Source organism: Apostichopus japonicus, chromosome 8 (assembly GCF_037975245.1).
Source record: "Apostichopus japonicus isolate 1M-3 chromosome 8, ASM3797524v1, whole genome shotgun sequence".
Lineage (NCBI taxonomy): Eukaryota > Metazoa > Echinodermata > Holothuroidea > Aspidochirotida > Stichopodidae > Apostichopus > Apostichopus japonicus.
In genome coordinates, this window is record NC_092568.1 from 20,471,030 (window position 1) to 20,492,629 (window position 21,600).

The 21,600-nt window shown below is 35.4% G+C and overlaps 1 protein-coding gene across 4 annotated transcripts in view; it reads right to left on the minus strand.

Moving 5' to 3' along the window:
* Window positions 1-20,419, minus strand: part of LOC139970975 (uncharacterized) — an 88,140-nt gene extending 67,721 nt beyond the window's left edge. For all 4 annotated transcript variants that reach the window (XR_011794272.1, XM_071977081.1, XM_071977082.1 and 1 more), the window contains exons 1-6: window positions 20,128-20,419; window positions 16,997-17,069; window positions 16,159-16,272; window positions 2,814-2,930; window positions 2,498-2,589; window positions 1,162-1,271 (exon numbers count right to left, since the gene is read on the minus strand). Coding sequence is in view for 3 of the 4 variants with exons in the window: in XM_071977081.1 (XP_071833182.1) it covers window positions 1,162-1,271; window positions 2,498-2,589; window positions 2,814-2,930; window positions 16,159-16,272; window positions 16,997-17,069; window positions 20,128-20,174 (553 nt within the window). In the remaining variant the exon portion in view is untranslated. The remainder of the gene's footprint in view (window positions 1-1,161; window positions 1,272-2,497; window positions 2,590-2,813; window positions 2,931-16,158; window positions 16,273-16,996; window positions 17,070-20,127) is intronic.
* Between the last annotated feature and the right edge of the window lie 1,181 nt (window positions 20,420-21,600).

Below are 21,600 nucleotides of genomic sequence, written 5' to 3' on the forward strand. Positions count from 1 at the left end.
CCTCCTGGCTCGATGATCAACGACCCTTCTCGGTAAGATGAGCAAGACAAAAAAATGGATAAATTTATATTTGCCTGAAACTGAGATGGTTAGTTCTTTGATTAACACGATTGTGAGTTTGATGTTTTCTCATGAAGGAGTAGTTTGGGGACGACAAATCTACTGATTAGCACTTAATTCAATTGCGGCCGGCCGTCAAGAGTCTTCCGGGGCTTGTTACTGTATAATCTAATATCTCGTATTGACTTTTATCGTTGAGTAAAAGATTGAGCAAAGATTGAGTAAAGACCGAAAAAGGAGGGCTTTGCACTTCAATAAGATGACTCCTAGGGGCGGATGTGTAGCCCGAGGATGAAAGGATCAAGGCACCAAAAGTAGCGCCCTGGAGGGGGAGAGAGTTTGGTTATAAATAAGCTGGATGAACGTACAAAAGGAGAGATAGTTACCAGCTCAGGGATTAAGTCATGACCTATTGAGGACTCAATCAGTTTTGGGTGATGAAGCGCTTTTGAGTAGTTTCTTTGATATTCGCTAGAGCATGCACTGAGGAGAAAACTCTTTCCTTTTCGCTTGCAAAAGGGGAAGATGAGGATACGCTTAAAGCTAGATCAATGATGCACTGAATGCAGCATCCCAGCAAAGTTAACGAGAAATGAAAAAGCATGTAAAAAAAAAACATGATCAATGACAGGTGAGTTCATAAGTGAAGACAGTAACCAAATGAACCTGAAGCAATAGAAAAGTACAGGTGAACCTGACATTGTAGAATTAAAACAGTGCGTCACTTTTTGTACATGTAATGGAAGTCGTTCTTATTAAAATTGCAGTTACTTGCAGTTATTGTGTATAATGTGAATTATGTCAGATGGAAGGAGCAATACTTTTTTTTAAACATTTTTATCCTAGCATCATTGAGAAATACCTAAATGTGTAAGTTAATCCATGAAACCTGTGCACATTTGAGAAATGAGAAGTAGAGTTAATGGATGTCTACAGGGAAAGGGTGAGATGGATGACGAATTGGAAAGTGTTCCCAAATTATTTACAACCATATATACAATCACAATTTATAACTTTTGTCTGCTTGAATACATTTAATTTGTTGTATTTTGAGATGAAATATATATGATGTTCACTTGGCTAAAAAAAAAAAAAACTTACCTGGTACATATGGCCCATCTTTGCTGTGTTCACGGACTTTCAAAGCGAATCCTTCACTTCCAGCTGGAGCCAGTAGGTCTCTTACTTTTTCATTGTATATCTCCATGAAGCTTAAAGAAATATAAACAATTTATTTTCAATATATTGCTAAGTACTTTAAGAACTCTTATTTAAGCAATGGGGGGATGGAGGGGGGAGGGGAGTGAGAGACAATGGTCTTTGATCATATTAGTATTCAGTTGCAAACATTGTAGAATGAGACTGTTTTAAACGAGAATTGTAAGATGTTAAGTAAACACTCCAAGACAAGGCTGAATAGATATTTGGACAACGATACCCGTCTCCTCCTTGTCAAAATGAACACTTGGTAACATCTCCACGCTACACCCACTACCAAAATTCCTGTCCCCACTTCAAACTTCTTCCAGACCTACTTTTCATGCCAACTACATTAACAGAGTCTCTTATTAAACATGATTGCAAGTTACAACACTAGTACGATTTTTAGCTTTTTGTACTTCTACATTCTATAATGTAAATTGCTACAAAATAGGTAAATATGTGTTTGTGTGTGTGAGCAGGTGGTGGGGACACAGTATCAGAATTACATAATACAAGTACATGCTTTTGTAATCCCCTCGCAAACTTATGTTGAAAGCATATTTTCCATTTGAATTATGAAATTATTCCCAATTATTCCACTCTTTTCCTTGACAATTCTCATAATTCTTCCACCACTTCGTTCTTTTAAGACAAACAAACTAACAAAAGTATAAGAATCAAAAGATCCAATACTGTTACAAGAAAAATAAAAAAATCAATGAATATTACAACAAGTACCGCTTGACTAAATACATAATCGAGATCGCCATGGTGACCATGTACGTAATACTCCCCAAGTTCCATCTATTGTGCTTTAATATCTTAAGACAAAAAAGTTCAATGGAGGAGAGCGAGTTCAGTCGTTAAACACAATGAATGCCTTCGTAAAACACACAAGTAAAAGTGTGAAAGGGGAGTCGTATTTCTATTTTTAAATAGTTTAACGTAGACTAATTTACATAGATGTGTATAACAAAAGGGATATACCATTCACTACTCCATCAGTTTATTTTGCACATTCATCCAACAAGAATTTATATAACAAAATACTATAAATAAACTTTTATTATAAAGATCTATGGCAGTAGACGTTACAAAGGTGAATATTGGATTGGGTGTGTATTTTTCCAAATGTTTGTTCCCTGGAGAATGGTGGTCTCCACAGACTGAGGGGGTCTTTGACCTGAAATACTCTAAAACAATTTGTTCGAGACCAAAATATTACATCTTGTACCTGATTTCAAACTTGTAAGTGACATCCTCTTCAAGGTGAGCCACACTGTTGAAGAGACCCTTACTGATCCTTGGTATAAGACCAGGATTCACCTGTTGTAAAAAGAAACAAATAGACAGTAAGGAATTCAGAAAGATAGAAGAAATAGTGTGTTTTGTTTTGCAGAGTTTAGCATCAATCAAACACAGTTAGCTCTGTCTCCCCCTAGTTGCCTGCCACTAATCTTATACAGGGTGAAATTTAAACGTGCATAACATCAATTTAATGAGTTCAACACCTGGCTCAGGGTCCATTCAATAATGAAAACTCAACTCACCTCATCTCCAACCATGGTGTATGTTTTTCCTGAGGACGTCTGACCATAGGCAAAGAGACAGGTGTTATAGCCATCACATGCAGCATTGATGACTTCTGGACCCAACTTCATGTAGACCTTTAAACGAAGTAAACATAGTCTACCACATCAGGAATGTTTGAACATATTATATGCTCCCTATTTATCAATTGATCTTTACAGTACCATAATAATATTGAATTTCCATTCAGTAAGTATGCTTTTCATTGGAACTGAGATGAAACCTCAAATACATTTACCAACAAGATGGAACACTACCAAATAAAATTATGAAAAAATTTTGAAAGTTCTCACTCGCAATGGAGGTATTTTAATCACTAGATGAATATTCATGAATGTCAATTCTGAGCATTTTTGCTCAGATATAAACCATGTTTTAATACTGTGCTTCTTTCTGTACAAGTGTATACATCAAAACTGTCAAAAGAACAGATATAAAACTGTCCTTAATTATACAGAGGTTTATTCTTATCTAATTCTTGTTTGTTAAGCTAGGTACTAGAAGGCATTATAAGCCCTCACTGACATCATTTGAAGTGTTTGTATACTGCCCACCTCTGGATTACATTGCCATCCTTATGAAGTTTGAAGTAATTGTTTGCTGTATAAACATGCTCTGCAAAGAGAGTATGCATGCAGACTCTAATACCTGAGCACTCGAGAAACTGTGAATAGTTATGACTATAAGGTCCAAGGAATAAGGTTGAGAATGACAGTGGTACGTATCTTTCCTGTGGATCGAAGCCTTGATTGTTTAACTTCAATAGACTAGATTTGTCATAATTTTGAAGCATACAATTTAACATCTAACCAGATTTCATATAAACTTATGATAGATACTTTTGGTTTTGGTGAATCTCTTTCCTCTGATACAAATGAAGATAATTTATCTATATACATACATGTGTTAAACTGATAAGTGAATGTCAATTATATTTGGGGGGGGGGGAGGGTTGTCCCAAAATGAACTGAGATATGTGGTTGCTTCATATTACAAAACCCTACAGCCATTGGAAAAACTGAGTGAAACTAATCAAATATTAAACATGGGCAGGCTAATTAAAGCTGTAGCTAAAATGGGATTTGTCCGTAAGTACATGCAGCACTTGAATTTGTCACAAAAATGCAAAATGTAATATACTCTAACTATATATCTATCTGATCATTGATTTCAAAGTAAACATTGGTATTAGTCTTCTATGTTTGCCAGTTTTTATTTGGATGACACATTGTACTTAAATATCATCCTATTGATTGTAGTTTCAATACTACAATCTTTTGACAGTTATTACACCAAAATTTGTGTACTATAAGTTTGATATTTATTTACAACCCATTCTGGAAATTCAGTACATGCACAGCTCCCTTTGAAGAGGGGAACCTCTGCCAACAACGAAAAAAGGTCAAACAAATTGAATGTCAGTAAATGCATCATGTTCCTATGGCAACATATTACCCATATTCCAGAAACCAATCAGCAAGGTTGGTTCTGCCCCCAGGGGGGTAAACCGGGATATGAAGCCAGTAGTGGAGTTATCTAAAGCTGTGTGCTCCTGTGTATGCATGGGCTAGTTGCCAGGTGAGTCTAAGGTGAATTCATAACCATACACATACTGTATAAAAAGTCCAAGTAGTAAAATATGTTCAGCGTCCTTTGCAACAACCCACGCTGCACTTACCATGCAGTGGGGTATGTTCCTCAGCATAAGAATAAACAACAACATATTGTGTAAGGATCTTACTTTCATAAAACTTATAAATAACTGTCACAAGACTAGTGGTAACAGTGTGTATTACGGTTAAGTATATGTGATCAATTATATTTATAACATAAAGGTCACCAATTTCCATGAAATCTGGGAACATGGAATTACTATTGACCAGCATCAAGCACAATATTTCAAAGCATTTTTTTTGGGTGGGGGCGGTGAGGGGAGTGGGTAGGGATCTATATTCTCTCAAATGATTTAGGTAGGGGTATATGTACCTTTATGGAAGGACCAGAGGCAGAACAAAGATGCTATAAAGGAGGGGGTGCCCCTGAGGATCTGGATTCTGACCCCAGTGCCTGAAAAGTCAAGTTGCCAAATAGTGTATTCTCAAGCATACCATTAAACTGTAAATTAGGGCTTCACTCACAAACGTGTCAATTGAAATTATTCAGGGATATTTTACAAATTCGGAGACATTCCCATGTCACTGTACATTACTCCAGGCACATATTTTGAGGACCCTCCTGTTCCGGGGACTGTAAACGGAATCCAGTGACTATCCCCAGAATCGGGGAAGTCTGGTCATCTTATTCTCATATATTGCTTGTACATAAATCAGCAGCTATATCATGGTATGAAATCTGTGATGATTTTGTCAAATCAACAGAGATCAAATCCATCTGGTTACCTAGATAGCTGCATGCACGGAATAACACCTGCATATATGTAGTCAAACCCATCAAGACTCCTCAAAGTGACATTTTACATCAAAACATCTCATCTACAGTATATGTGTATAAAACTTGTACCACATGGTACATGTAACCGTACTACGCAATATGTTGCACATGCATTTGCCTATGTGTGCATTCCATTTACAGTTTGCCGCTAGTCTGCAGACTGTCGCCAGGCCGACCTGCATGTATAAGACAACATCTATCCTAGACTAATACTACAAAAGTCAGTACGTCCAATTTTGTGTGCTAATACCATTGAATTGGAATTCGCCTCCTATAGCAAACCTCACTACCTTACTCTTCCCATTTAAAGGAAGCAACCATATATGGTCAGTGCCGAGTTTAAGCATAATTCCTAAACAAGATACAGCTTGGGGCCTCACAATCTACAGGGGCCTCAAAAAATTTCAATTTCAATTTTGTTTGGTTTTTCGCAAGGTCTTTTAAAATGTTATGTGTATGTTTTCAAGGTTTGTTAGACCTTTTGGTATAATTTGTTTTTTTATTAAGGAGCCTTTAAGCTTCAATATACAGCTAAGGGCCTCACCAAGTCTAAGTATGGCACTGTTTGTGGTGATGGTGACCAATAGACAAACTTGGAACCCCATTTTATGTCTTCCTTTATTATAGCAGATTTGCCAAGGGGAAAGTGAAAAAATTGAATGAAATACATATATATACTGTACATAACCTTTCTTGGTAAAACTGGCATGAGGAAATTCTGTAGGAAAAATTTTACAGCATGATAGTTTGATAATGGCGTCCCTTAAAATTAAGGGCATCTTCCCAGCATAAATTTACCCCCACTGAGATCTACACAGTGCGGATTAAACCTATTGTCCTCCTTGGTGCGCACATGGACACCAGCAAAACTTCAAGCAACCTACCTGCTCCGATCCTTTCTGCAGTTATTGATCTGCGGGACGATTTTTCCTCGATCAATAATATCTGTGTGACTATAGTAGATAGTTAAAACTCTGGACAGTAAATGGGATATGTTTATAAATGACACTGCTTGCAGCTTAATGTGACCAATCGATGCTTCTTTATAGCAGACCACTCATTGTACATAACATCATGATCCTCAATTAGGATGCAATCATTGTCTTCAAGTGCCGGCTATTCACCGATTGATTGAAACATTTACCTTCAGTCCATGGATTATATATAGTCCAGTGGTGGGTCAGTATTTACATGTACACTAGTTGCAATAATGTAAACAACATTTATCGTGAATGAGCTCTGTTTGGATTTGGTCAACAATCTTACCGACTTACTATAACCAACTGCAAGACATTTGTAGAAGACTTAACATGGACTATATTAATTCTCAAAATAAGATAAATTTACGTATAATGCAAGAATCAACCGATAGATGTTTTGACAAAGTGAAGTTAATGGGAGGGTAAATTTTAAGATGACTAATTACTTGTTAACACATACAGGAGTAACAGGAGATGGAAAATATTTTTCTTGTGACAAACAATTAAAGCACACTAATCATCAAATTATGAATTATCTTCAAATTATAAGTTTGCATATTTTTGCACAAATTTTGTTTACAACACCTTTCCATGCAGTTAAATAGAACACCTTTTAAAAAATTTCCTGAATGTTTGAAGTAATTTATGTCAAGAAGAAAATGGATTTCATTAAACAAATCACTTGACTATTGCACATTTGTTGCCTGCTATCCTTACTACAAACTACAGTACTGTACTTCAACCAGCAATTCTTTGTCTAAAGAAGCACTTATATAGCTTTGAATTCCTCTAAGCCATATTTTGACAACAGCTTTCCTTGTACAACTGTTTCTGTACAACCAACAAGCATATACTACTGTACCATTCCCTACAGTTATATACAAGTGTTCCCATGGCAACATACTAATCTGAAATATTGACATACTTCTGCAGGCAAATAGCTAGAAGGAGAGAGGTGGATGTAAAGCCAATCAATGGTTGCCCTTGTGTCCTACTGTCAGCATGTTGGGGAGAAGAGGTTGGGTGATAAATTTTGATGTGAGTGGATATTAATAGGGGAAATACCACAATCAGTTGTAACCTTCAGGCTAAAAGTAACAGCTTATAAGGCATATATATAGTATATATTGGAGAGGATTGGCAGAACTACCTATATACACTATCAATTTCTGATCATTCAAATATTGTACTTTGAATACAAACTGAACTATTCTAGTAACAGCTTGAAAAGAATATACTCTACTGTAGTATTGCTTTTGTTTCTCATGGCCTGTCATTCTGTGTCAGGGAGACTCCTTAATTGCCTCTGAACACTGGTATTATGATTACTAATTATTTGCAACAAACATAAAATCTCAGAAACTAGGTCAAATGTATTTTCCTTTGTGTTACATAGTCAATAACTGGTTATCTAATAACGCAACAAAGGTGAATTGAACTATATTTGCTACAACTTACAAAGAAAAGCATACATGTGCTATGCACACGACGTACAGACAAAACATTATTATTTCAAGATATTCAATCCTGATCATGTATCTCCTTCAATCGATCTGCCTATTGAATATGCATCAAGTCTGAATCTCAAACATAAGTCAATTGTGCTTGTCCCTTTGTGTGTATGTGTGTTTTTTTTTTTTTAATTATAGTAATTGTAAGAATAATGTGCAGCTGTTGAAGGATATTTGTACATGGTACAGTGTATATACCTGAACTGTGTAGTCAATAGACAATTTCAAAAGTTCACAAAGTAAACAAGTTCTACGTACATGCCTTCTGTCACTAGGAATAAAATGAGGATAAGGAAAGATCGACGACACATTAAGTTTGTATATGAATGAATTTCTGTTTCCTCGCTTCAAATCACAATGCGACAAACTTAAAGACAAGTGGGTGACATCATAAAGCCTACATAAAAAATACCAAATGGATTCTACAACACCTTTTTAGTATACTCCTACTGTACTGAATATATATGTATATGGATTCTGATGTATTTTTGTATGTTTCGGTAGGTCTAAATTATATTAACAGCAATTACAGTTGAACAAACATACAAGTACTGTACAGGGCTGTTCAATTCTCTATCATTAGTAAAATAAAAGTTCTACTGTATATTACTCTGTGTATCCAAATTCTGCTACAGTAAAATTTCATCAAATTTGCATAAGTCCTGGCTCTACATCCTGTCGTCTCATCTTTCATTTTTACAAATAGTTACCTTTAGGGATAATATTTAAAAAAAACTTGATCAAAAATTTTATCCAAATTTTACTACAAGTCTCATCTCTTTTAAGTACATTCTTTAATGATTACTTTGTTTTTATGTAAATCATCAAAGTTCTACCTTAGCATGCTAAATAATGCCATAATGATACTTCAAAACATCTCAGTGAACCAAACGATTCCATAAAAAAAAATATATATATATATATAGGAAATGGACACCTCTTAAACTTGTATAATACTTTGGTAATGTTGTTGTAACAGATGACTTTAGAAATCCAACACCAGAATCGATATAAACTATAAATAGCTGGAGGACATTTTGCTCATTCCATACTAGCTAAGGAGTGACTTTTACAGCATTGCTTCAATTTGTGGACTGTTAACCATCCTAAAGGCATAAAAGGAAAGAGATAAATTCATGTCTGATGGTAGCAATAGTTTTATACCATGGCATACGGAGTGCTTTTCAATGAAAATTTTTATGAAAATGTATCTGAGTAAAAAAACTTTGAAGTGACTTCAACCAAGGAAAGGCTTCTTGGGCAGATTTTCAACCCAAGTTATAGGACATTATATAACAAAAATTGTTTCTGTTTCCTTTTCCAATTCTCAATTAATGGCTGGTGAACTTAAGTGCAGGTACGGTAACGTGCTATAGTAGCTGTAGCTTTTTCTTTATCAAACAGAGACCTCCCGAAAGGAAAAACTATGGAGTCACTCTTACCGACCTTGCAAAATTGTGAGGGGGACCACGGATTGCAAAGTGGGCAATGACTACAATGCGGGTCGCAAAGTCCGTAACTACAATTACGGTTAGATACGTCCAACACAACAGCATACAGAAACGTTGTACTCAAAGCCGAAGCTAAAGTGAATTAATCAGGTGCCCTCAGCAGGTCCAACACAGCAGCATACAGAAACGTTGTACTCAAAGCCGAAGCTAAAGTGAATTAATCAGACCTGTCCCCCATCGGGAATCCATGCATGCTAAGCTCTTCAATACCGCCCTCATTCCCTGCCGGGAAACATTTCATGCTGTAGTTTTGTTTCTTTCTCTCAATGATAGTTTAGTTCCTTGACAAAAAGTTAATTTATGCTCACATAAAAGAAAAATATTGTATCAATGCACCAGTATCTATTGTTGTACAAGATAAAAGAGTAAAGTGGTTACCAGTTATCTACTGTACAGTACATAAGTCATCCTAATTCATCTTAAACATTAAAACCTCTCTAATCACTGATCGTGGTGCAATTCTTGCAGAAAACCAGTAACAATGTAGTTCATGGGCTTGACCAAAAAAAAATCTCATTTTAAGAATGTGAAGAAAAATGAACACGAAATATTTCTGATTTATTTTTGTATATATATCACAAATTGATCCTAAGAGTATGTTCTGGCAAACAATTTTTGTGGTACAAACTCTGAAAGCTACAGTGATCAGTCATAGTCTCATTTTGAATATACTCAATTGGAAGGTGAATTCAGATAGCCAGAGATTGGCAACCAAACACCAACATGGCTGCTCTACAGAGAATTCCCACTAGAAAAACCTTTCTGTTAACTTCCACCAATTTTTCTTTTGTCCTGAAGTAAAATTTAGAAGAATTGGTCATGAATCTTTTATTAGGTTGGCAATACAATATTATGCCTGGTTGCCCACTAAGATTCATCATTTCCCTACTCATCCATATCATATGTATACCAGTGAAGAATCTTTCCAATGACTCATGCTGTGTGTGACAGGGAGGTGTGAACCCCAGATATATGCTGTATCCTCTGATGGTTTGTTGAGCACACACTACAATCTGTGTTGCCCCATCGGTAATGAGATTCTAACCAGATCATCTGGTATCTGGGTGTATAATGGCTTCTGATGAGAAAATAACTGTGCATGTATTTGGAGCAGATTAGGGTGAGCAAATAATACTGGTTGTCACGCTGTGAAGTGTAGTTCACAATTTACTCCATAGCATCGCCTTAACTTTTCTATGCAAGACACACTTCAAGTATCATCTCATGACAATTGCGAGTAATGCGCCGTGTTTGTCACATATATAGTATGCCAGTGAGTGAAGGTCAAAATTGGTGTTTTAAGGGAAATAGAGGTAACACCATAAATATCTGCCTTCAATATTACCAAAATAATTTGTAGATCCTCATCAAAGGAACTATTTAAGCCAAAACAAACCAACATATATCTTAAAGTGATAGCAATGGTTGTGATGAAAACTTACCCAAACTGCTTATTACGAATTAAAAAATGATAAATATTTTGCTGTTGAGATAAAGTCATAATGATGAGTAGGACATCAAGCCAGTCATTAAATTGTCTGATGGAAATATGTGATTCTTGTTCATGTTTTCATGCATGTTGAAATTACCAAATGGATTCATACATGATATCACAACTCTAGCGAGATGTCTCCAATTTCTGCATGAGATTAATAGAACGGCATGTGTTGTCTGCATGGCACTAAGACCTTTCAATAAATTTCATCCCACCAATTGAAGTAAGTGTATGATTTTTTAATTACTAAATGGAATACCAACATTGCTTTTTTGATAATTGCATCGCATCTATGGTCACGTACCAGAACTCTGAAAATTATTAAGCATATATGTCACAGTCAACCAACGTGCTGCTGCCCATGGATTACTGTTAGTATAGGCTAACCAGTACAGTAAGACAATAGGACCTGTAGTAAAGGCTTTCTCTATTCTCGTAATACAAACAAGGTGAACTCAGCTTACACAAAGGAAAGATTTATTGTTCTGAAATTAATTTTGCTCAAATGACTAACTTGAAAATTCATGAACTGCTGAGTCAAATCTTGATCATCATACAATGACGGTAAAGTAGTGGAACTCAGACAAAGAGACAAAGGGTACCAAAGTAATGATAAAGTCTGGTCTCTTAGCTCTTCACACTACGGTGGCACATAATGGACGCCAAAATGAGTAATATACTACCAGCAAATTTTACCCATGCTATAGATCTCTGATGCAATGATAACATTGCTAATGTGCCTAGTGTTTGAAAACTTTGCGAGTTAATATCATCTCTTTGTCTTTGGTAATGAATTATGTTCAGCGAGGTGACACGTACAGTATATATATTCAATGGGATAAGATCTAGAATGATACAAAGGATACACACTACATGATAGTACTGTCTACAGGTAAATTATGGTACTGCTTTGTTTCAAAGCAGAGCACTTTGCATCCATGGTGGTATTAAATCCAGCAAGCAGTGAAAAACAATTATATACAAAGGTACTGTACCACACTTACTGGACTATAGTAATTATGAAATTATTGGCATAAATATCAAAGGATTACAAACAAACAAATGTATGAAATTTTGTGGAGGGACAAAATTTTCTGTGCATGGACATAATAGTTGCAATAAAAGTTCACACAATACTGGAACATATTGTAACCACACAAGTTTCTTAGTACAGTAAGAATTATTGGTGTCCATGAAAAACAGTACATCACAGTACTACTGATTTCATTCCTCAGAGTGATACTGTACAAAGTTGCATTACGGTTTAAATGCAAACTTTCTATGAATCTTCTTTGTTTCACTTATAAACTCGTCAATTGAACTTTTAAATTTTATAGAAATTTGTATTCATCTCGAAAATGGACTTTGATTTTACACACTTACAGTATCTATGCCAAGTCCGATTCACTTCCTGAACTCTAGATGAAATATTATTAAGTCGACACACCATTCAATAAATTTACCGAGACAATTCTTTCCAGTGAACACAACCCAATTATTTAGAGCAATATACTGTACTCATCCATGCATACGTGTATACACATATAAACATATCAATAAATGACATATTTTCAATTCTAGATGAGAAATGAAAAAGATTGCTGCTAATGAAAAACTGATTACATTTCTCACAAACTCTGGTCAAAAATATTTGAAAACAATATGAATCAAAGTGGAGCGTTACAAGCTAAAGTGTCAGGGAACAGAATCTGGATAGAAAATTATGCAAAGGTTCTGACAAGCAAATAATTTGTATGCTGTATACATTATTTTCAAAATTATTGATTGGAATATATATCCTCTTCTATATTTTCCTGCAGTGAACAGTAGAAAAATGAATGTTGTGTTTACTTTACTTGAAGAAGACCATACATTGTTGTGGATATGGATGTACTAAGTAAATTGCAAACATATAATACCAGTTGTTAGTCAGTGTATGAAACTAAGGACTAAAACCTGCTACAGGATATTTTCAAACAAATTTTCTACTTCTATGCATTCCTTTCTGAGTTTTCAAATATTGATCTTGTACTTAATCTGATAATACATGGAGTAATTTTCATATGTTAAGTAGCAAATCTTGGGATATTAATAAGCTAATGAGGTTTATGAATTTCTTTTATATACCTACTCTGCAACTGTACCACAAGGCCTTGTGTACAAAAGCTGCTACCCATCTTTGCCTTTGTAGAGCAATTTAGCCCCTTTGTGTACATAACTATGCTATGCAATACCAGATAATTTTTCCCCCCGTTATGATAACTAATTATTGAAACCTATAAACCTGCGCACGAGCTTAATTTATTAAATACTTGGCATGAAGTGAAGCCAATATTGCACCTTACGCACATTTCAAATCTTTATTTTACAACCAAATTTCGTTCCACAAGGTAAAGCATATGATTATCTCTCTTGTGTCAGGTCTACATTTCCAAATATGTATGAGTATTGCTGACTGTATCAATATAACAAGTCATCTATCTCCCTTGGGGAACATTATTCTCCACTCCAGGGTGTAATCTACTCTTTCATCACTCTCTGCTTTGCCTCTTTTAATCTGTTTATATCTCATACTTCACATCCTTCATCCCGATCCATTTTTCTGACCGTGCAGGTTTATTTTAAATGTCCGATAAGTCATAGTAACCGCCCTGTACACACACATGTTCCAAATGCATACAAACGCTACGACCATACTGCAATTATTTTTAATTAGCATCACTTCTTTTCTAACCAAGCTAGAGAACAGCTGATCATATTCTGCCCTGTTAAAGCACTTAATTACTACAGAGAGATGAGTCATTTCATTACCACGCTGGGTTCAACTAAATAAAAATATTGGACTTGAAATATTGGAGGCTGATATGAGGTACTGTAGTTGCATCCAAACAGGGAGATTGGCTCCCTGGTGCAACACAGAAGGCATCATGAAGGGTAGACTGATTGATAGACAAAGAGAAGCAACTGGATGCCATAGACCCTTTGTGCCACATGGCAAGGATAATATAAATTTCTGACATCAGATGATCCAGTACAGTTCTTACTGCATGTATAAGAACACAGTTTAGTGTACTTAAGTACATTTTTCAATTTGAATCCATGATGTTACCATAGTATCCAAACAGAAATACTTCACATTGGGAATTCTTTGTACCTAAACATATCCATTTTACCTAACTGCAAATCAGTTTTTGTTTTTGTTTTTATGTATGTTTTTTTTTTTTTTAGCCTGCCATGCCGCGCCCATTTGGCATATGGCTTGTTACATTACAAATTGCATTTGCAAGTTTTTTTGGTGGTACGGTACATGACACAGGTTCAGTACTGCAATAACAATATTACTGTACTGCACTGTACTGTAGCCAAATGTTAACATGTTAGCATTTGGCGGCACTTTTATTTTATTCAATATCATTGAAAGTTGAAATTCTAAAAATTCTTCATTAGCGAAATAATAAGCAATCCCTTCATTACAAATAAATATCAAAAGAGTGGGGTAGACATTGGTCATCTTACAGTATGACTGACTATTCACTGTAAAATCAATTATCAAAACATGCAAAAGATAATTTATTATAGTCATGATTGTTACAGGACAGGAATTTTGAAAGTGGCGACTAATTATTTTAGTCCAGCGAAAAAGAAATTGCCCCCCCCCCCCACCATAAAGTTATGACCGTTTCTTTGAAAAAACGTGAACCCTGATCGGCACCGTAGTATTTTATTAAGAGACAAAATTCAGACACTCCAAAGCTGCTACACAAGATTTGAGCATTCAATTATTCCCTCTTGTTCACCTTGAGTAGTCAGAACTATGCATGGTATCCTGATTGTATTCATGTACTGAAAGATCTGTAACCAATGCACTTCACAGTGTTGCATGATTCATAAGATTGATAAAGTAGCTCTTTACATAGATCTAAAGAAGATGGTTCTGTAGGGTGTAGTGCATTTGGACACATATACAGCAGCAACACGTCTGCAAACTGTCATTGCAGTACTTGAACAAATATCTGGAAAAGTTGCAATTACCACTAACACAATTAGTCCAGTGAAAAAAATTGTTCCCTACTTTTGGGACTTGAAAGAGCCTGGTTGGATGTGGAACAGGGGTAATGCATGAGAGCCTACAGGGCTGATCTTAAAAAATATCTATAAAAATCTCAGATTGCAAAGTAAAGATATAAGCCACCTCATAGTCAATAAAATCTGCAGCACGGAATGACTGATATTTAGAATCTAGACTGTGATCGACCCTCTACGAATTTTGAAAATTCAAAAATTTAGGTTGACACAAGACAGCTTGTCAATTAGCTCAGTTGTGCTGAAATAATAAGAACAATGACAAAACTTACTCGCATTTATTATTTAAAACAAGGCCTTGTCAAAATGCTCCAACTCCCAACATTGCATGCAAATTAAGTGATGGTACAGGTATCATTGCATTATGCATAGTCCACAAAAGACAGTGCAGAAAGCCATTGTACGAGTCTGTGCATATTAAAATATTCAAAATTGAAACAGCCATCACTTAATGGAAAACTACATGGCAATTGCACTGCAGAGAGGCTATTCAAAGAGTAGCATAGGCCTACTCTTCAGTGTTCTATCTAAGTGGAAGTAATTACTTGTAGTGTGATACAGTATCATGCTGTCCATATGAAATAAATTTGAATCCAGAATCCATTAATACACTCAAACCGTTTACCTACTTGGATCTAATCCCCGAATACCAAATTTCTGCAGTATTTGATGACTGCAGTGAATAGTGATATACTGCACTATACTGTAGGTGCCAGAGAACAATTCATCTGATAAAGTACACCAATTTAGGGCTTACAAACAGAACACAAACTGTGAGAACATGGTCCAAAATTATTTACAACAGCTACTTCTTTTAAGTAGTCATCGTTTGCCAAGAAAATCATTATGGTGGAAGCTACCCCAGTGCTAATAAATTTCAAAAGTTGGCATAAAGCCATAAACAGCAGTTGTACTTGTAAAATGAAATATCATGTATATACCATCCTCATAGTCATCTACAAAAAAAATGTTAATTACACCCAGCCAAGAGCCAGGTTTTCACTTAAATATTTACAGTCTGACTTTCCACGACACCTTTCCTGATTCGCCTGATCTGCTCTGCATATCTCAGCAATCATTATTAACAACACAACAACTACAGTATAGAAGCAATCTAAGGCATTCTCAATGTACAGTACCTTGTAGACTATTTAGTTCCTGATGACATGTAAGGAGCAAAATGGACAAAAGAACTGATACATACTGTACTGAACTGTACTGTACATAGTACACTGTACTGCACTGTTTATGTACACACAAAGTAAAATAGTTACCTGTTCTTGTGAAACATAACTTCCATCCCATTTGTCAGAGGAATTGAAGACATAATCAAAGGAGAAATATTTGACCCTCTCTCTGTGCCTGTCACCCTCGTCCGTTCCTCCAATCTGGTGGAAGAATTGAAACAAGCAATAAACTGGTTTTGTTTGCCCACAAAAGGCAACAACCACATTTCATTTTGGAAACAGCTTTCACAGGAATAAAATCGCTTAAGCCAAAGCAATATAAGAGCGAGTCTTGATATTTACTGTGTGCAAATAATGTTCGCATACTGAAGTTAATTACATTTTTAACAAATAATTTTCATCAACAGCTCTGAGGTTTTCAAATCTCAATAGAAATTATTCCTTCTCTTCCAACATTCCGATGCTCTAGAATAATGTTCTCTAGCTACATACATGTGCATGATATTTATACAGTAAGTCAGTAGAACACATTAACTACATGTAAACATATTAAGCAATCAATTACCATACTTTACCTTACTGTAGACACATTCTGTAAAGTTGTGTTTAAATTTAAACTCAGCCCTACCTAACCCTTCAAATTTACATCAATTCCCTACAAAATCTCACTCAGTTTTTCTCTTCTAATGAATAAAATGTTTAAAAAAAGAGGAAAAGTTTCAAATATTGTTTAGATTTCTAGCTACTATAGACTTATGGAAAATCAAGATGGTTGGGAAAGCCTCAGAACTTGAGCAGTTTTTGGTATCCAATTTTTTGTCCGACAATTTGAGGACTCCACAGACTTTTGTGAGCAGCTCCTCTATGAATGTAATATTCTAAATGATTCTAAATATTTATAAATTAAATGACATATATACTGTACCTTCCAATTGGTAATGCTGAGTAATGTCTCATTGTGTATGTTGACAACACTGACTGCACCATTCTCTTCTTCTCTGTGTGGATCAAATGTATGCCATTTAATAGTATTAAAGCAATTTATTAATAATCAACCTAGTCACAGAACATAAAATTTTGATAAAAAACAGCAGAACTGTTTAATATATCAAGATTTCTGCATGCTAGCAATGGGACTAGATAAATCATGGACAATATGCATACCTCTCTGTTTCTGAAGATTGCAAAATTCAAAATCCAAAACCACAAACAAACAAGCACTGAAGTAAAGGTGCCAGACTTTATAACTATGAACTATGTACATACATACACATGTGCTAAAACCAATGAATGTGTTGATATCAATCATATCACAGTTCACATGGAAATTAATAAATTATGTAAATCATTTGTTAGGAACCAGCAGTTTCAAGCAACATACATGCAGATTCTCAGACATCTTATGCTGACATGTATGCTATTTTTCCCTCCCTGATAGCGATAATTATCAAGATACCCATAAATATTAAATAGTAACTTGCAAATTACTTGAATCTCATATGAAAGTACAGACTATATACTTCATGTCACTATAGATGCATGATATGTAAAGGGAATCATTTCTGTTCAAAAATTTGAAATTTTAATATGAGGTACTGTAGCAGTTTCGAAGGCTCTATATTTTGTTTCTTATATTATTTGGTTCAATTCTACAAAAAATTGATATATTTTGAACATTTCACATGCTATGCTCTTCGGATAAATTATTCCCTATGGTCGAATGTTTCAAAATGCCCAAGAGATGGCATACAGTATATACATACAGTATGCAACACAACTCAGTATCATGTAACATAGTACTGTCAATGTCATTACTGGTTACACTATCAATCCCTCATCAACGTGAAGAACAATGTACATGTCTACAAAGAGATGAATGCTGTAAAATAGCTTAATTGACAGTATGCTACGGATATAGTAGAGCATGCTTAATTTCACATTCCCAATGAGAGTTTATCCCACAGAATAACGGCATTGATCTGTGTATCAACCAGTGTGGGTTTCAACAGGTACACATCAATACTTGAATGAAACGCAAATCAATAACAGTCCTTTCATAACAAGAGGTGGCCTTTTAAATACCAAAATTTATGTAAATGATCTCTCCAAGTGATCAGTAATAAATACAACAATTGATGATAAAGCTAGCTGAGTGAGAAAAGTAAACTTTGCATGCAAGATTATTTGTTGTAACTAAGGAGAATTACAGTATACAGTACATCATTGTACATTAATAAATAATTCCAAGTCCATCTTAGTTGACATGCTCCTTATTAACAAACAAGTATATATAGTTAGCTACCAGTCATTTTCAATGAGCCAACATTATACAGTAACTTCTCAAGCAAAAGACACCATGTATGAAATGGTTGAGTCCCCCATGGCTTAGGTGAGGGGGGTGGGGAATATCTGCTATTACAAATATCTTGTCCCCATGTCTCATCACTAAATTTTGTTGAAAACTTTACATCCTTGTGTATCAATATAATTTTCCATAAAAGTATATTAGGTTTAAAACACATTTGCCAACTGAGCACAGCCACCAATACTGTTCCAGTGCCATGATGTAAGAGCTTTAAACTTTTAGTTAGTGTATTTATCTATTACAGGAAGTAGTGGATATATATGATGACAATCATCAATTATCAACTTTCTGAAGTACCATGAAACCTAGAAGTATGTTAAGCAGTCACACATAAACAGTACCAGTGAATAATTCATCATGGCATATATTCATGGCAATGATGGCATTTATTCATGACATGTATTCATCATTGTATATAATTCATCATATTGGCATTTAGCAAGTGGCCAGAGTGCTACACAAATGCAAAGATGTATAGTGTTGTACATATTAAACCATCATTTTCATTACATAAAAAACATAAATCAATAATGGATACACAAAATTTAAACAAAAAATAAATGATTCATTGATGTACTGTATATATGTGTACATATTGCAACACACACTTCTTCAATAGGCTACTGTAGCCAACAGTCATAGACTCTTACTGGAATGAAGTGAACCTCTGGCACAATGATTGAGTTAAACTATATTAAGGTCACCTGTTATGCCCCATAATTTCAGGACCCAAAAAGTGACCCCATCGTACTCTTGTTAAATTGAAATGCAGGATGCCAAAGACTTGAATAAACATTTCTAGTATGCCTACTTTGATTTTTGATCTTTTTTTAAATTTTGATCTTCAGGTATTTGCTACTGTGTTGAGCTATATAGTAGTAACACTGACAAAGACAAAAACTGGATATGGGTGGAAATCTGGTTTCACAGTAATTGTGTCAATAAAGTAGCTAACTTTAATAGTCTAGCCATTGCAGGTTATGGGCGGGTTGGTTTTCCTTTCCTCCAACCTCTTTCTCCCAAGAGGCCAACTAAAGCTAGCATAAGGAAGGAACTCTAAACATGTCATTGTTGTATTTAGTATTGACATTAGTATAGCCCCAATCCAATTATCAGCCTAGTACAAGAAAGTTTATTAGCCTAGACTATAGTAATATCATAAGGCCTTGTCTATAGAATATATTTGGGGCTTTGCTTGATGGGGGATGTGGGAGAATAGAACTGTTCAAATACCAAACAAGCATAAGTCAAGAAAGCATGATGAAAGGTGAAAATGTACTTAGCTGCGGCTAGTTTTTTTGCTTTTTTGCTGGTATGTTGTGTCACGGTAGGCATAGACCTATAGATCTAGGTTAGGCTATGTTCCAGAATATACCACGTTAAGGAATTTCACATCGCGCCTCTGGGGTCAGGCTAAGAAATGTCTAAATTTGACTTAGGCCTATATCAGGATAAATTTCTTAACATGCCATACTTAAAGACAACGTTTAATGTGTGTCTAACAGTTCATCTAATTAATTAGGTGGGGAACATAGGTAAAGACCTGGCCTAACCCAAGTTAGAGTTATTAAGGCCTAAGCCTAAGTATTTTTATTTTTAATCTAAGTTATGGGCCTGCCCATGCTAGCGTACTAGTAGTAGTAGTAAGTTACTACTGTAAGTAGGCCTAAGTCCACCTTTTCAAGTCTCACCGTTTACTCAATGGACGTACGCGAACGGCTACTTTAACATTTGCCATTCTTAAACCATCTTCATGCTCCTCGATTAATGAATATCAGTCGATGAATTATTCCTGTAAAATCCATTTGCGATAGTATTTCATATGGTACTACTGGGACGTGCCCGGTCATTTGTCTTCTCAAAAAGCAGCTCAAACGTACACCTGGACGACCGCAAATTACAAATACTTTTCATGTAATCCTAAATCTGCCGTCAGGTTTATTCCCTGCGGTACGGTGTATACATCACAAACTGACAATGAGATCGAGAGTGTGTGGTGAATAGTAAATGTTTCTGTACATACGGTGGCCCTGAAGAGACATTCCACAAAATTTCATGTATCTGAAATATGTCACGTTTAGTGTAACACAACATCTCGACATCCCCCCCCCACCAAAAAAAATGATATGTTAGTGTATCTTCAACAAATATCGTGTTCTTATGTGCTATCGAGATCAGTGTTGCAGACACATCATCTATACAATTTGATAGCTTTAGTCCAGTGGCTCAATGCATAGGCGTAGGAGCCCAATCTGATTTGGAATTTGGGGGGGGGGGGCTGTAACGACTTGCCCGAAAAATATAATCAATTTTTTTCGCGCGCTGGGCGCGCGTTCAACATCTTACTGTGCATATCGTATAGGCATGCATCATCAGTTATTGCATCGCATGCCAATACATACAATCATTTGCCGTGTTATTACCCTTCCATATTGGTTATAATTATTGGGGAAGTCGTTACAATAATAATGATAATAATAATATTACTTTAACCATTGAAAACACATTGCAATTTTTTTCTTTCAGTAGGTGCCCGAATTTTCACAAAAATATTGTGTATATTAGGTGTCATGAACCCATGTCGTTGAATTGTCTGACAACTCGAAATGTTTTTGAAGAGGTGTCCGGATAAGTTCCGACAGTACCTCAAATACTGCCTAAAATACTGTACATATCGTTGCCAGAGACTCTCTAGTTACTTAAAGTCGGCAACTCGAAAAAAATATGCGAATTTATTGTGGTGTGGTAATGCGTACGGTAACTCAATGTCTTTATGTCTCTTCAGAACTACCGTAGATGCTTGTTGTGAAATTCCATTCAAAATGCTGCACGGTTCAGCTATAATGTGTATCCGTGTATGTGTGTGTATTGTTACGTTCATTGAAAACAAAATATCATACATGCTTTTATTTGTATGAAAAACAAAGCTTAATGAACTTACGCATCGATGAAATCGTCAGTGAAAGATCTTTAGTGGTATAAAAATGATGACTAACTTTGTGCTATGAAGAAAACACACTCTAAAGCAGGCTAAAGATTGATCACAACGCATTAATTGTTCCTTATATAGTTCATTCATTGAGGAAGTTTTATTTTTAGTTTTACAGTTTTCTTCTTAGTAGTTGGATATTTTGCGTGAATATCTTAATTGAGCGAATTCTATC